At 31.5% G+C, this 13,599-nt stretch overlaps 1 protein-coding gene across 1 annotated transcript in view; it reads left to right on the plus strand.

Annotated features, from left to right (window-relative positions):
• Window positions 1-13,599, plus strand: part of LOC111701068 (isotocin receptor) — a 46,437-nt gene that overhangs the window by 10,883 nt on the left and 21,955 nt on the right. The window contains exon 10 of the mRNA XM_023472200.1: window positions 12,829-12,906. Coding sequence (XP_023327968.1) covers window positions 12,829-12,906 — 78 coding nt within the window. The remainder of the gene's footprint in view (window positions 1-12,828; window positions 12,907-13,599) is intronic.

The raw sequence follows: 13,599 nt of genomic DNA on the forward strand, positions 1-13,599 counted from the left end.
CAATGTATACTCTTGACTTTTGATATTTCAAACTATGTATTCTGATAGATAAAATAGTGTGAAATATCAAAGGTTTACACCACCGGGTTACAATGATATAGGAATAAGAAAATTTAGCTTAAGTGGGAAAAAATCAGTTTAAAAAAAGAGGAGCGGTAGAAATTTTTGTGTGCGATAGCGCTAATCTACAACATCTGCTTATTGGCTTAGTTATGTTCTTGATTCTTAAATTGGAGTTTTTAAAAACGTTTTTAAAAAGGTAAACAAGTGTTTTCAGGAATGGATGTTTTGTTATATAATTATTTCTATTATTAGAACAATAAAATCGATTGTTTTATCGTTTATACAAGAAATTTTGAACACCGGAAGTGATTCAGGACATTTTCCAGATTCTAGAACTAAAACTAAAATAAAATGAATGATTGACGAAAATCAGTTGAATTAACTTTTTCCAGTGTAAAGTTTAGTTCGTTTAACTCCCAATGCCTAATTCAACTATATCTCTCATTTCATGAACTCACACATTTGATGTATCAGGGGATCAGATTTTTTTTTCTATCTAGGGGGGCCCCAAAAACCCCCTGGAAATAATAGATTTCACTGATCCAGGGGGAACTGAGCCTCCATAGCCCCCCCCCCTGAATACGTCTCTGGGCAGTTTCTTTCATGGTAAGCTAATATAAAAGTATTTTCAAAAATCTAATTTTTAACAATGTTCACAGTTTGGAGGTTCTCTTTCATCATATCTCTTTATGCAGCTCACGAACCGTTTTTTGTTCTGATGGTTACAATATATTAGAACAAACTGTATAAACATAGTAAATTCCCTATTTCAAAAGAACAACTAAGGGTTAAAACTTTTGTGTTGATCCTGGGATTAATAGAGTTATAAACAATAGAGTAAAGATGTAATTAAGTACATGTGAAATAAGGTATATGTAGATTTTAAAAACATTTCTCACACTAGAGGGGCTATAAGTACATAAATACATGTATTGTAAGTGTAGCTGAAACCCTTTAAAAGAAAGCTAGCTGAATCCTGTTTTCTCTCAGCTTTCTACAGACTCAGTGACATCCACAGACTGCTCACACTCTCACAGGGGATAGCCTATCATAGGTCAAGTAATGTAGATTAGCGCTAATTCACATACAAGTTTTGATCTCTAATACTATTGGGAAAGAGAGAAAGACAGATTTCGTATTATATATCTTTACTGAGTTAAAAACTTTTATTTGAGATTGTGCTAATTAACAAATTGATCTAAAAATCCGCTGTGGTAACATTTAAATTTGAGGGATAAATGCTTGATCCTTAAATTTAAATTATCCATGCTGTGTTACGAGAACGGGATGTTTAAGAGCAACTGATTTGATTCTGCGGATGCCAAGATATACGGATACTATGAGATAGCTACTAGATTCAGGGATTTGATTCTGCGGATGCCAAGATATACGGATAACTATGAGATAACTACTAGATTCATGGATTTGATTCTGCGGACGCCAAGATATACGGATATCTATTAGATAACTACTAGATTCAGGATTTGATTCTGCGGACGCCAAGATATACGGATAACTATGAGATAACTACTAGATTCAGGGATTTGATTCTGCGGACGCCAAGATATACGGATACTATGAGATAACTACTAGATTCAGGGATTTTATTCTGAGGACGCCAAGATCTACAGATATTAATAACATAGAAGTTCTGACCTCTGGTATGACCAAGGTTATTATGCAACGAAAGTTCCAGTTGCGTATACTCTGCGTAAATATTGAAACCAGTTCTCTCTGGGCGGAATTTGTAAACAAAAATAGATGCATCAGTGTCGTTTTGTATCCAAGGAGGTTAAAAGCATTAAATTTTGATAATTTTGATAATTCACATAATAGGTTCCTGTGACCAGAATATTTCATTGATCTTTTATGTGAAAGATGGATTCCATGTTAGGCTTTGACATCATTACCGCCCACAGTCAGTACACTGCATTACAAAAGATGCGTACACCTCTGACATAACTTTCCTTGCATTATAACCTTGACCAATCAGTCTTGCGTTTAAATTACCGCCCAGAGACAGTACACTGCAGTACAAAAGATGTGTACACCTCTGACATAACTTTCCTTGCAACCTTGGGTGTGACTAGCATGTGGCATTCAAAAGAATTTCAGCGTTAAAATTTTTAAAAATTCTACATCATTAAAAGATATGTTAAATAATCTAATCGCCGGATATAATCTAAGGAAAGCAGAAGAAAAAACTGTGTTTCTATTATTCTGATTAAATATAAAATAGAAAGAATAGATACTGTAAGAAAATAACAAAAATACTATTCCCAATATACACTATTGGGTTGTAAAGTAAAGGGCAAGCTTAAAGGAACTATCGACGTTATTAATGTGATCAGTGCATCTATCGATTCACAGTACGGTATCCTTTAATTTCTGAACATTTATTTGATTACCGATTGTTAAAAACTTTTTTCTTGTGGCCATTTTCTTTCTGGCATTGTGGTGTAGAAATCCGTCAGGCGTGAGCTAAATTTTAAGCTGCGGGACAAAGAGTTTTCGTTGTAAATCGACGAAGGATATCTTTTAAAAAAATTAGTAGAAATTAATTTTTGATTTTCTGTTTTTCTGCAAGAGGATTTATAAACAAAACTTAAATTTTCTTTATATTTTTCACAGAAACTGCGGTAGAATATTTCATAAACAAAGATATTTACAATAAGGTCTCACAGGGTTACCAACAAACGATGAGACATTCATGATGACTTGGAACTTTTAAAATCTAAATGAACTTAAAGAAATTGAGTCCTTGCTACAAACTCAGATTTTCTAATCACTATATTTTTGCAACCTTGTGGTATAATCATTTTATATTTCACACTAGATTATTTTATCTAACAGAATTTATATTCTGAATTATTTAAGGTCTACTACATTGAGTTGCAAAGATATATGCAGATAAGAAAATCAGAGTTTGTGGCAAAGACGCAATTCCTTTTAACCATTAAAAAAATGTAATATGAAATAATTTGGCAAATAAAGAATTGAGTTTACAGCTGGAGGGAACTAAAATATAACATATATATATATAAAAATATAATAAAATATAAGATCTTTATGTCATTCTTTGTGGGTAACCCTGTAAACAAGATTAGGAATGTCTCTTTAAATTATCAACTAAAGTGTATCATGCAAACAGTTTGGAAATAAACCTTAATTAAATAGATTGTTTGATCCATGAAGAACTGGCTTTACCAGGAGTAGAACATTAACATGACTTGATTAACATTTACACATGGTTTACGAGGAGTAGAACATTAACATGACTTGATTAACATTTTTACACATGGTTTACCAGGAGTAGAACATTAACATGACTTGATTAACATTTACACATGGTTTACCAGGAGTAGAACATTAACATGACTTGATAAACATGTACACATTGTTTCAAAGAAACATGTTTATTTAAATATTTTTATTTGAATTGAGGGGATCAGGTTCCCGACTTATGGAGGACGAATTCGAATTCGATTAAAAAACTATATTATTATATCTATTACTAGTTAAAATTATATAAATATTTTTGGAGAACATATTTATCAATTCTTCTGTTCGAGAGAACAGAACCTTCATTAAATGTATTATATTGATATATATACTTTTTGAACAACGTAAAATAAGATGAATAGAAGTGGATTTATTTTTTGGTTGAATTAACAGAAAAATGTCATGCGTCACCATTAAAGGGACTGTAAGCGCAATTTCTAGTGGGCAAGGGTTCCCTTTAAACCTTTAACAGTTCAAGGATAACGACCTTTTCCTTATTTCAGTTCAGAAACGCTTTTAATTGTTGAACACTTTGTTTGCAACCTGTTTTACATTCAAGGAATATTAATATAATCTTTCTAGAAGTGAAAGCATATAAATATTCACATTCAACTTTTTGTAAACCGCGTAGTAAAATTTCAGGATACGCAGCCGCGTTGAGTTCACACAGTACAATATAGTGTACAATGTACAAATGTGTAGATCTTTGTTAAAGCTACAGTCTAAATATACACAGACCGCTCATAATCTTTCAGGCTAGGCCAAGTAGGCATATAGTACCGACACGACATGCCAAATAAACATTACACGAAATGTTTTTGACTGCCATTAACGGCCTTCTTGTTGCATATAATACCCATTCAGAGGTTAAATTTTACAATTTTTAAAGAAATACTTTAAGTTTCAACATATACCATAGTCTATTTTAAAAGATTTTATTTCGTATCCAAAGGATCCTGAAATATCCCTAAAAACAGACCTTTGTTTATTGGTCGTGTACTCCAATTGTACATATGGATTCTGCTGTGGAAAATATCGCATATTCTAGCTGATTCTACCCTCTAATATATCTATGTAAACGCTTACCATCATCAGTTTTAAGAGTGTCTTGTTTATTTAATAGAATTAATTCAAGCAGATCCAACAAATATCTCTCTTATATTTACTCCTGATATTATTATGCCAAGATCCCCTGTACTAAAGGGAAAACCTTAGCACGTTCTTTACCACCAGTGAAGCTGAGATCTTTTTAAAATAGCTTAATTTTACGCCTTTGGGACCAGATTTAAACAAAAGGAGGACTAAACTGAACCAGAGAAAGAGAGAACTGGTTGAACCGGCGGTACGTGGCTTAACTACTTCATGCTATTGAAGGGACAGACAGGCTATGCAAGGTAGTTAAACTGAGTATGCAGTGTTATGAAGAAATTCTTTAGGATTCATTTCAGACACATAAAACGTTTACACGATGTATAGTTACTGAGTTTGAGTGCAAAACTGCAAAGTCGACGTTCAAAATCGTGAATTTGGGTGGGTACGTTTTCAGAATCGGTTTTTTTAAATTATCAAATAACGAGGACGAAAATAAAGTAAATATTATACAGTAAACTGATGGTTATAGGAACATATTTCTCGAAAGAAATTTGTCAATAAATCAATGTAGGGTCAATTATTTCATTTTCATCGTTATATTGAATTTCTTATTTTCTATGAATTTATTTGCAGATTCCTACAAATTCTTCAAATCTCGTTTTTTCATAAAAATTTCAGAAAATCTGCAAAAAAATCTTTGTGAATGATGAGAGATTATACAATAATTGAATAAGATTACTTATTTTCGATGATAAAATAAATTTGTATTTTCTCAACCTATTCCTAAACAACTATATAGTTTACTGTAGAATTTTGTTCAAATTTTTTTTTCGTCGTTTTTTAATAATTAAAAAAACAATTCTGAAAATGTATCCATCAAAAGTGCGATTCTAAAAGTCGACTTTGCGCTCAAACTCGGGATTTCAGATCTTTAAGAAGTTTTATATGTCTCAAATGAATCCTAAAGAATTTGTCCATAACACTGTATACTCAGTTCCACTACCTTACATAGCCGGTCTGTCCCTTTAATTAAATCAGGTCCGATATGTACGCAACCTTGACCCCCCCCCCCTCGTTTCTTTTAGCTTTCTGCACAGTTTTCACCTAGTTCTTGCCAGCCTACATTTGTTGCATAAACGTGCTGGGTCAACTTTATATTGGGTAGTTATGTACAATACAACTACACTAGGCGGTAAATTCCTGTACTGATTCGGATCATGCAATGACTGGAGCATGCCATTATTTATTCGATTAAAATAAAGATAAACTTTTTAGCCTGTTATATTAAGCCCAGGTGCCCACATCAGTCCCCCCCCCCCCCCCCCCAAACATCCCCTGAAGAATTGTTCACTTTCATAGGTGTTTCCATTTTTTGACCAGCAGGGATTCATTAAACAAACAGTGTGATTGATGTCACAAAGATGTCTGTTATTGTAACTACAAAAACTGTCAAATTTTTCCACCGGAAAACTTGTTCTTAGAAGGGAAGATTACACGTTAGAAACGTTCTATTTTATTTGTATCTCTGGATCCGAAAACAAGCATTTATCCGCATATTTCATCGTCCGAAGAATTAAATCAATTTCTCTTGGATTTCGTGTGGTCAGAACCAAGAAGGGATTGCCCTATTACTAAAATTGAGGGATCAAATATTTATTTATGTGATTTAAAAGTTATCACACTCTAAAGTTCAAAATCAAACAATCGTCATTTAGCAGGAAAAGTAGGATGACTGATAAATAAGCGATTTTTTGTTAAATATAAGCGATTGTTTATCGGCCCAATCATTTCAACAGTTTTTACGTTAATTGAATGCAAACATACAAACTGACAAACAAACAAACATAATAGAAGTATTCAGGGAAAAGCCTGAAAGCTAATGGATTCTGTTGTGAGTGAGAAACAGATATCAACCAGAAATATATTATATTATCATGTTGGTTTAATACACGTGAAAGTACAATTAAATCTCAGTGAAATATCAAATGCTGGAAAGAATTGGCATTAAGATGCAATTCTTGGAAATTAAATTTATTTTTTGGAATTTAATAAATTTCTTGGAATTTAAATACATTTCTTGGAGTTTTAATACATTTCTTGAAATTTAAATACATTTCTTGTAATTTAAATTCATTTCTTGGAATTTAATACATTTCTTGAATTTAAATACATTTCTTGTAATTTAATACATTTCTTAAAATTTAAATACATTTCTTGGAATTTAAATACATTTCTTGTAATTTAAATACATTTCTTGGAATTTAAATACATTTCTTGGAATTTAAATACATTTCTTGGAATTTAAATACATTTCTTGAAATTTAAATACATTTCTTGGAATTCAAATACATTTCTTGCAATTTAAATACATTTCTTGAAATTTAAATACAATTTTTGGAATTATTCATTTAAAAGAGTCTTACAACGTTTAAAAAAGAACGACAAAATTTAAAAAGAACGACAAAGTAAAAGAGTGCGACAAAGTTAAAAAAAAATTTAAAAGAGAACGACAAAGTTAAAAATAGCACGACAAAGATGAAAAGAGCACGACAAAGATGAAAAGAGCACGAAAAGTTTAAAAGAGACCAACAAAGTTTAAAAGAGACCAACAAAGTTTAAAAGAGACCAACAAAGTTTTTTGTGGGGTGGGGGTGGAGAGCGTATGACACGGACACCAGTTCTCGTTAGATCACTGAAGTTAAGCACACTTGTCCACAACAATTAACTGGATTGGTGTCCAGACTGGTGTTCACGGGTTCGATTCCCGCACTCCACACAAACCTGTGGTTTCAAAAACATCTGAAGCCGACATCTGGTTAAGCAGTTATGACCACCTGACGGATGTAGTAGGACAGAGGGGCCGCTGTCAACAACTCTCGCAGCGAAAGGGTGCGTGCTTTGACTCAACAAGAAAGAAGCTTCAAGTGAATTGATCCAAGTGAATAATGATGAAGAGAGGAATGGTGGACAAGCAGGGAGAGTCTATGGTTGTCAGCTATAGGTACCTGGAGGTATGGTATCCAATCCGGGCTTACAGGTGTTAGGGAGCAATGAGTGTGATGTTTCGTATCAGTATGGCACCCGGGCCTTGTTCCAGTATATCAGAAGAATTCCTGCACTCTATTTTTCTCAGGCTAAAGACGCCCTTAGGCAGCTGAAATCTTGTCAACCCTCTTCTCAGAATGCATGAAGCGTGGATGGATGAATGTGCTGCCAGATTACAACCCCTGGTAGATCAATATAAAAAAACCAGACAACACAAACTTTCGCAATAGAAAACATTCCGAGATTTGATCGTAACAACCCGATCATGTCCTGGGGACAAAAAAAATCTCTTTTAAAAAAAATTGATTGGGTAAAACTTTTATCCTTTATATAAATTAACCGTGAAGAAAAAAATATAATTCTCCTGGGTGTGTTATGTGATATAAAGTAAGGATATAGTCTACATCTAAGTAAGATTTTGTGTAAACATACACTTATACATTAGTGTTGGGTAATAAATGGAGAAAACATTAGATGTCAAAACGAGAAAGGTCATTACAGGACTGTAATTTAAAGTTACCCTCCGTTTATGAAGGGGCATGTTACTTTTTAAAGATTTTAATTGTTCTCATTTGTGGTTTCTAGCCCTTCTTGCCCTGTAAAAATGATTTTTTAAAGGGAGTGACCGGCTATGTAAGGTAGTTGAACTGAGTATGCAGCGAAAAAGAAAGTAAAAATCATACAGTAATCTAATTAGATAGTTCGGAACATATTTTTCTAAAGAAATTTGTCAATAAATCAATGCTAAAATCGATTATTTCGTTTTCATTATTATGTTGAATTTTTTTTCTTTGAATTTCTTCGCAGATTTCTTCAAATTCTTCAAAAGTCGTCTTTTCAATAATAATTTTAGAAAATCTGCAAAAAATCTTTGTGAAAAATGAGAAACCAGAATAATGAGAAAATAGAAACTAATAATTAAACAAGATTACTTATTTTTGATGATAAGATCAATTTTTATTTTATCAACAAGTTCCTATGCATAACGTCTGTAGTTTACTGAAGAACTTTTTTACATTTTATATCGTCGTTATTTAATAATTAAAAGAACTAATTCCGAAAACGTATCCACCCCAAAGTAGGAGTTTTGAACGTCGAATTTGCGCTCAAACTCAGGATTTACAGATCTTTAAAAAGTTTAATATGTCTTAAATGAATCCGAAAAAAGATTTCCACAACACTTTATTCTCAGTTTAACTACCTTACATAGCCGGTCACTCCCTTTAAATTATGCCAATTGATTGTGAATCAGACATGACATTCCGTGAAAAGAGAGTCACTTAAAATTTTTTCTTCATTCCCTTTGATATATATACATTAAACAACCTTGATTTATGTACTTTATGTAATCACAAAAATAAATATATAAATATAATATTTATTCTGAGAAAATAGAAGAAACGATTCTTTCATCTTCATTCGAGCATGAATCTGATGAGAAGATAATGTGAAAGGGTGACATATGATGCCAACTCGTTGTGCATGTAATAAGTGCCTTACTCCAATATTTCTTTATAAGTGTGTCTCAATCCACACACAACTATATCGAACTCTATCCTCTCTACCGAATCCTGGTAGGTCTAAGTATGTATTTATCGACACACAAAGCTTTCAATCTCTATTCTCTCTACCGAACAATGGAGGGTCTAAGCATGCATTTATCGACACACAAAGCTGTATAACACTATACCCTCTACCGAACACTGGTAGGTCTAAGTGTGTGTCTATCCACACACAAAGATATCAATCTGTATCCTCTCTACCGAACACTGGTAGGTCTAAGTGTGTATTTATAGACACACAAAGCTATCAGACTCTATACTATACCGACAATGGTATCTTTAACCGTCCTTAACTAGAGTCTAAATTCAACTGAATATATTTAAGTCTAAGGTATATATATACAGGTAGGTTCAGGTTTCAAAGATATGCGGGTTATTACTATATTTATTACATGCATATATCTAACCCTCCCCCCTGTCCTCTCTTTCAATATTTATAATTCAATTCAATGTTTTAAAAACATTGGGTTGAAAGATACTGTTCATCTGCATACTATATTATATCTACGATGTTGTATGAGAAATTTTATAAATTCCCAATAAACCTTTTTACCAAACCCCCGGCTTTCATATTCTACATTTTTAATCCGAGTTTATGAATTATCTTGAAAAGGAAATATATCGGATAAAGTTTTCAAAAGTTATTTTCATTTTCAAAATCTTTGAATTTTCAGAATATTCTTAAAATTTGTGAACATGAAATTTCTACAGGAGGGGACTTTGATGTACATATGTATATATTCATTTAAAATTTCGTTTATTAGAAAAGCATAACTTTTAAAATTAACTTTTTACGACATCGATCTTCTCTTTAGTAAATTGATAGATTTTTACTCAGTTTTAACTTTGGTTTATTGAAAAAGTTATTTTAAAATTCCACGAATTTTTGCAAATTTGTTTGCGCATATTATCTGCTTTTTTGTCAAATCTTGAGAACTTGAGATTTGGTAGAATTAATAGGGAATGTGAAAAATAAAACTAGGGGTTATGTTATGACGTCATGTACTTAATATTATAAAAAGTAGCATTATGATTTTGTTGCTTATGGAACCATCTTACATCGAGTTTGTAAGCTGAGCTGAACTTTAGAATGTGGTATCCTTAATCCCGATCTGTTAATTAATCTGGAGATTAAATTCATAGAGAGAACAAGCAATATTTAATCTGGAGATTAACAAAAAGAGTGGATCAAGCATTAATCCCGATATCCATCATTCAAAAGTTCCCAGCTCTGAAAACTTTAGAATAGAATAGAATAGAATAGAATTAAACTCCTGGTTTTACTAAACCCAGGATTATTTTAGAACGCATTCGATATCCTAGAAAGAAGTTTAACCAATCAGCGTGTCATGTTAAGATGTACTCTTTAACTTTAAAAAACCGATTTTGATTTCTGGTGTTGATGGTGTCATATCAATAACTAAAAATCGATTGAACGAACGTAAGTTTTGGATTAATGATTATTAAGACGTTCAAGATGACAATAGTCCTAAAATATGTTTATATAATTTGATATTAACATGATTAAATTTATATTTGCTTAAATGCTCTAAAAGCCGGCTTATGAACAGCTGACTTTAATCCAATCGGATATAAGTCCAATCGATATAGCATTGTATCTGTAATTTTATCAAACGTAACTTTTATGCAGTCTAGTAGAAACTAGAAATATCCAAACGAGGATTAAGGAGAAAATCAAAAGTGTGTACATTGGATAATCAGATTAAGTGATCGTGATTAAGGTATCTCATTCTAAAGTTTTCAGCTCTGATTGAAACTGACTTGTTTTATCTACGGATTTCAATCTTTTTGAAAAGCTATATTGAGTTAAAAAAAAATTGAATTTCTAATATCCAACAACAATTGTATTTAATTTTTTTTTGAATGAGTTTTTAGATTTAATCTGTTATTGCTCAATATGAAAGACAAAAAAATTGATTAAATGTGAAAAAAATCACGGAATTAAGCATAATGTAAATGTATATTATATTGATTTTTCACAATATTTTGATTTTTGAAAAAAAAGTATTTTTAGATATTTAAGTCAAAATTCAAAAAATAAATCATAAAGCATAAAACTTGATATTTAAACTGAAACGTTTACCATTTTTTATATTGAAAATTGAAGCTAAAAATTTTCAGGGGGATTAAGGAGGTTTTTTTAAAATTTGTTATGCCTTTTATCTGTTAATTTAATCACTTATTTACTTAAAGTTTATTTCTATAAACTGTGTGATAACCAGTAAATTTTTCAACAAGAATTTTTTTTGAAATTTTTGTTATATGCTTAATAAACATTTATCTCTAAATTTTGAATCGAAAAATGTCACTTGCACAATTTTATTATTATTATTTTCAGTAGAGAGCGGTAAAAATCTTACTTTTGTTTATTTTACATTTAAGAATTTAGCATAAAGGAAAACTAGGCTAAGGTTCAATCTAAAATTGTGCACCTGCCTTCCACAAAAATAACCTAAGGGAGTGTTTGCGAAATAAAAAAAATTCTTATCGCACTGAAAGTTCAGAAGTAGACGGTAGCGACTAGTTCAACGTTAACACCTCTTTTCTCCTCTAGTTTTCATTTTACGCACAAGTTTAAAGGGAGTGTTCGCGAAAAATGAAAGGGGGTTTAGACGTACGGCGAAAAATAAGCGCTTTTGATCGCTAATAATCTTACTTCTATCTGTGGCGTCCATAAGGAGGAAATTTTTAAATTTAATTCCGAACAAATCATCCAGATATTACGAACAAAGTCATTGATTATTTTTCGACTAATTTGTATATAGTTAATATTTCATACTGTTTTTGATTTTGTTTTTAAAATAATTTTCGCTGGCGCTGGATTTTCGAACATTCCCGGGAAATATGAAAATGTCGTTTTTATTATCAAATATCCTCGAAACAGAAATAAATATTTTCAAAAGTAACTATCAGATCATAAAAGAATAAAATATACTATAAGATATTAACTATTATATGAATGCCTCGAAAAATTATCGAAGATTATTGGTTGTAATATTTAAATGTTTTTTTTAATTAAATTTATTTTTTATGATCCGAGTTGAATCTATAAATAAATTTAGCTTGTCTGTTTGTTTGTATCCAATGAACGTCAAAACGGCTTAACCGATCGGGCCCAAATTTTTTGTGGGACATCACGTGACCGCAGGGAAGGTTTATGAATGATAAAAATTAAAAGAAAAGTGTTTTAAAGGTTTTTAATTTTGTAAAAAAATTCAAAATCTTGAAAATCAGTGAATTTTTTTTTTAATCCGCAAAATTTTTTTCTTCTTTGTTTTAAAATGTAAACAACAGGAACATGTTCACAATTTAAATAGAAGATGGGCGCGAAGCAACCTAAAAGCCTAGTATTGCAAATTTCTGAATTTGTTTAAGAAAATCAAGTTTATTTGATACTAGAACATTTTTGTTCTCCTTACTGCAGAAGCTTTTTAATAAAGAGGTTTATGATTGAAAAGAGATTTACTATGTGATTTACTAAGTTCTATGTGATCGAAGGAGATTATTTATTTGGTAATTAGTGTGGTTTCCCATATTAAGATACATAAAATGGGTTGCAAAGAAAGAGTTTTGTCAAATTCTCTTTTAAAGATTTTTGAAAAATAAACTAACTTTTTATCTCTTCATTACAGGAAGGGAAGAGGGATGCAATAAATATAGGAGGGAATATTACATTGCCTTTCCAAGTTGGCAAAAATTATTAATACCATAATACCATAAATAATACCATAAATTTTGTTTGCCAAGAATTGTTTTTATTTAGAAGCTTCTGATCGTAGCGTACACGACTGCTTTCCTCTTCTGTACTCCACAAGCTTACATCTTTAACGTCACACAAAGGGTAAGATCAAGGAATATACATAGGAACCCTCTTGTTCCTAGAGCTAAGGAATATACATAGGAACCCTCTTGCTCCGAGAGTTAAGATAGAAAATATTAAAGCTTTTTTCCACTGCAGATCTTCCTGTACATTTACTGGAATACCTACATACAAACTGAAAACTGAATTTAATAACCTTCATTTAACCTTTAAGCTTGGGGACTTGGTCGACATATTTTATTAACTTTTTGATTGTTTTTACAGTCTAATCTTTTCGGGTAACCCGGTAGCTTGTACTCTTTAGTACAATACAGTACAGTACAGTACAGTACAGTACAGTACAGTAAAGTACAGTTCAATACAGTACAGTACAGTATCGTACAGTGCGGTACAGTAAAATACAGTAAATTACGATACAGTACAATACAATACAGTACAGAACAGTAAGTACAATACAGTACAATACAATACAATACAATACAATACAGTAAAGTACAGTACAGTACAGTACTATAAAGTACAGTACAGTACAGTCTAGTACAGTACAGTACAGCACAGTACAGTACAGTACAGTATCGTACAGTGCGGTACAGTACAATACAATATAGTACAGTACAGTACAATACAGTACAGGACAGTAAAGTACAGTACAGTACTTTTTTTTTTGAAGTATATTAATATCTATTTGTATGGGTTTCTGGTAAAAGTGATGAA

Source organism: Eurytemora carolleeae, unplaced genomic scaffold (genome assembly GCF_000591075.1).
Source record: "Eurytemora carolleeae unplaced genomic scaffold, Eaff_2.0 scaffold277, whole genome shotgun sequence".
Classification (NCBI taxonomy): domain Eukaryota; kingdom Metazoa; phylum Arthropoda; class Copepoda; order Calanoida; family Temoridae; genus Eurytemora; species Eurytemora carolleeae.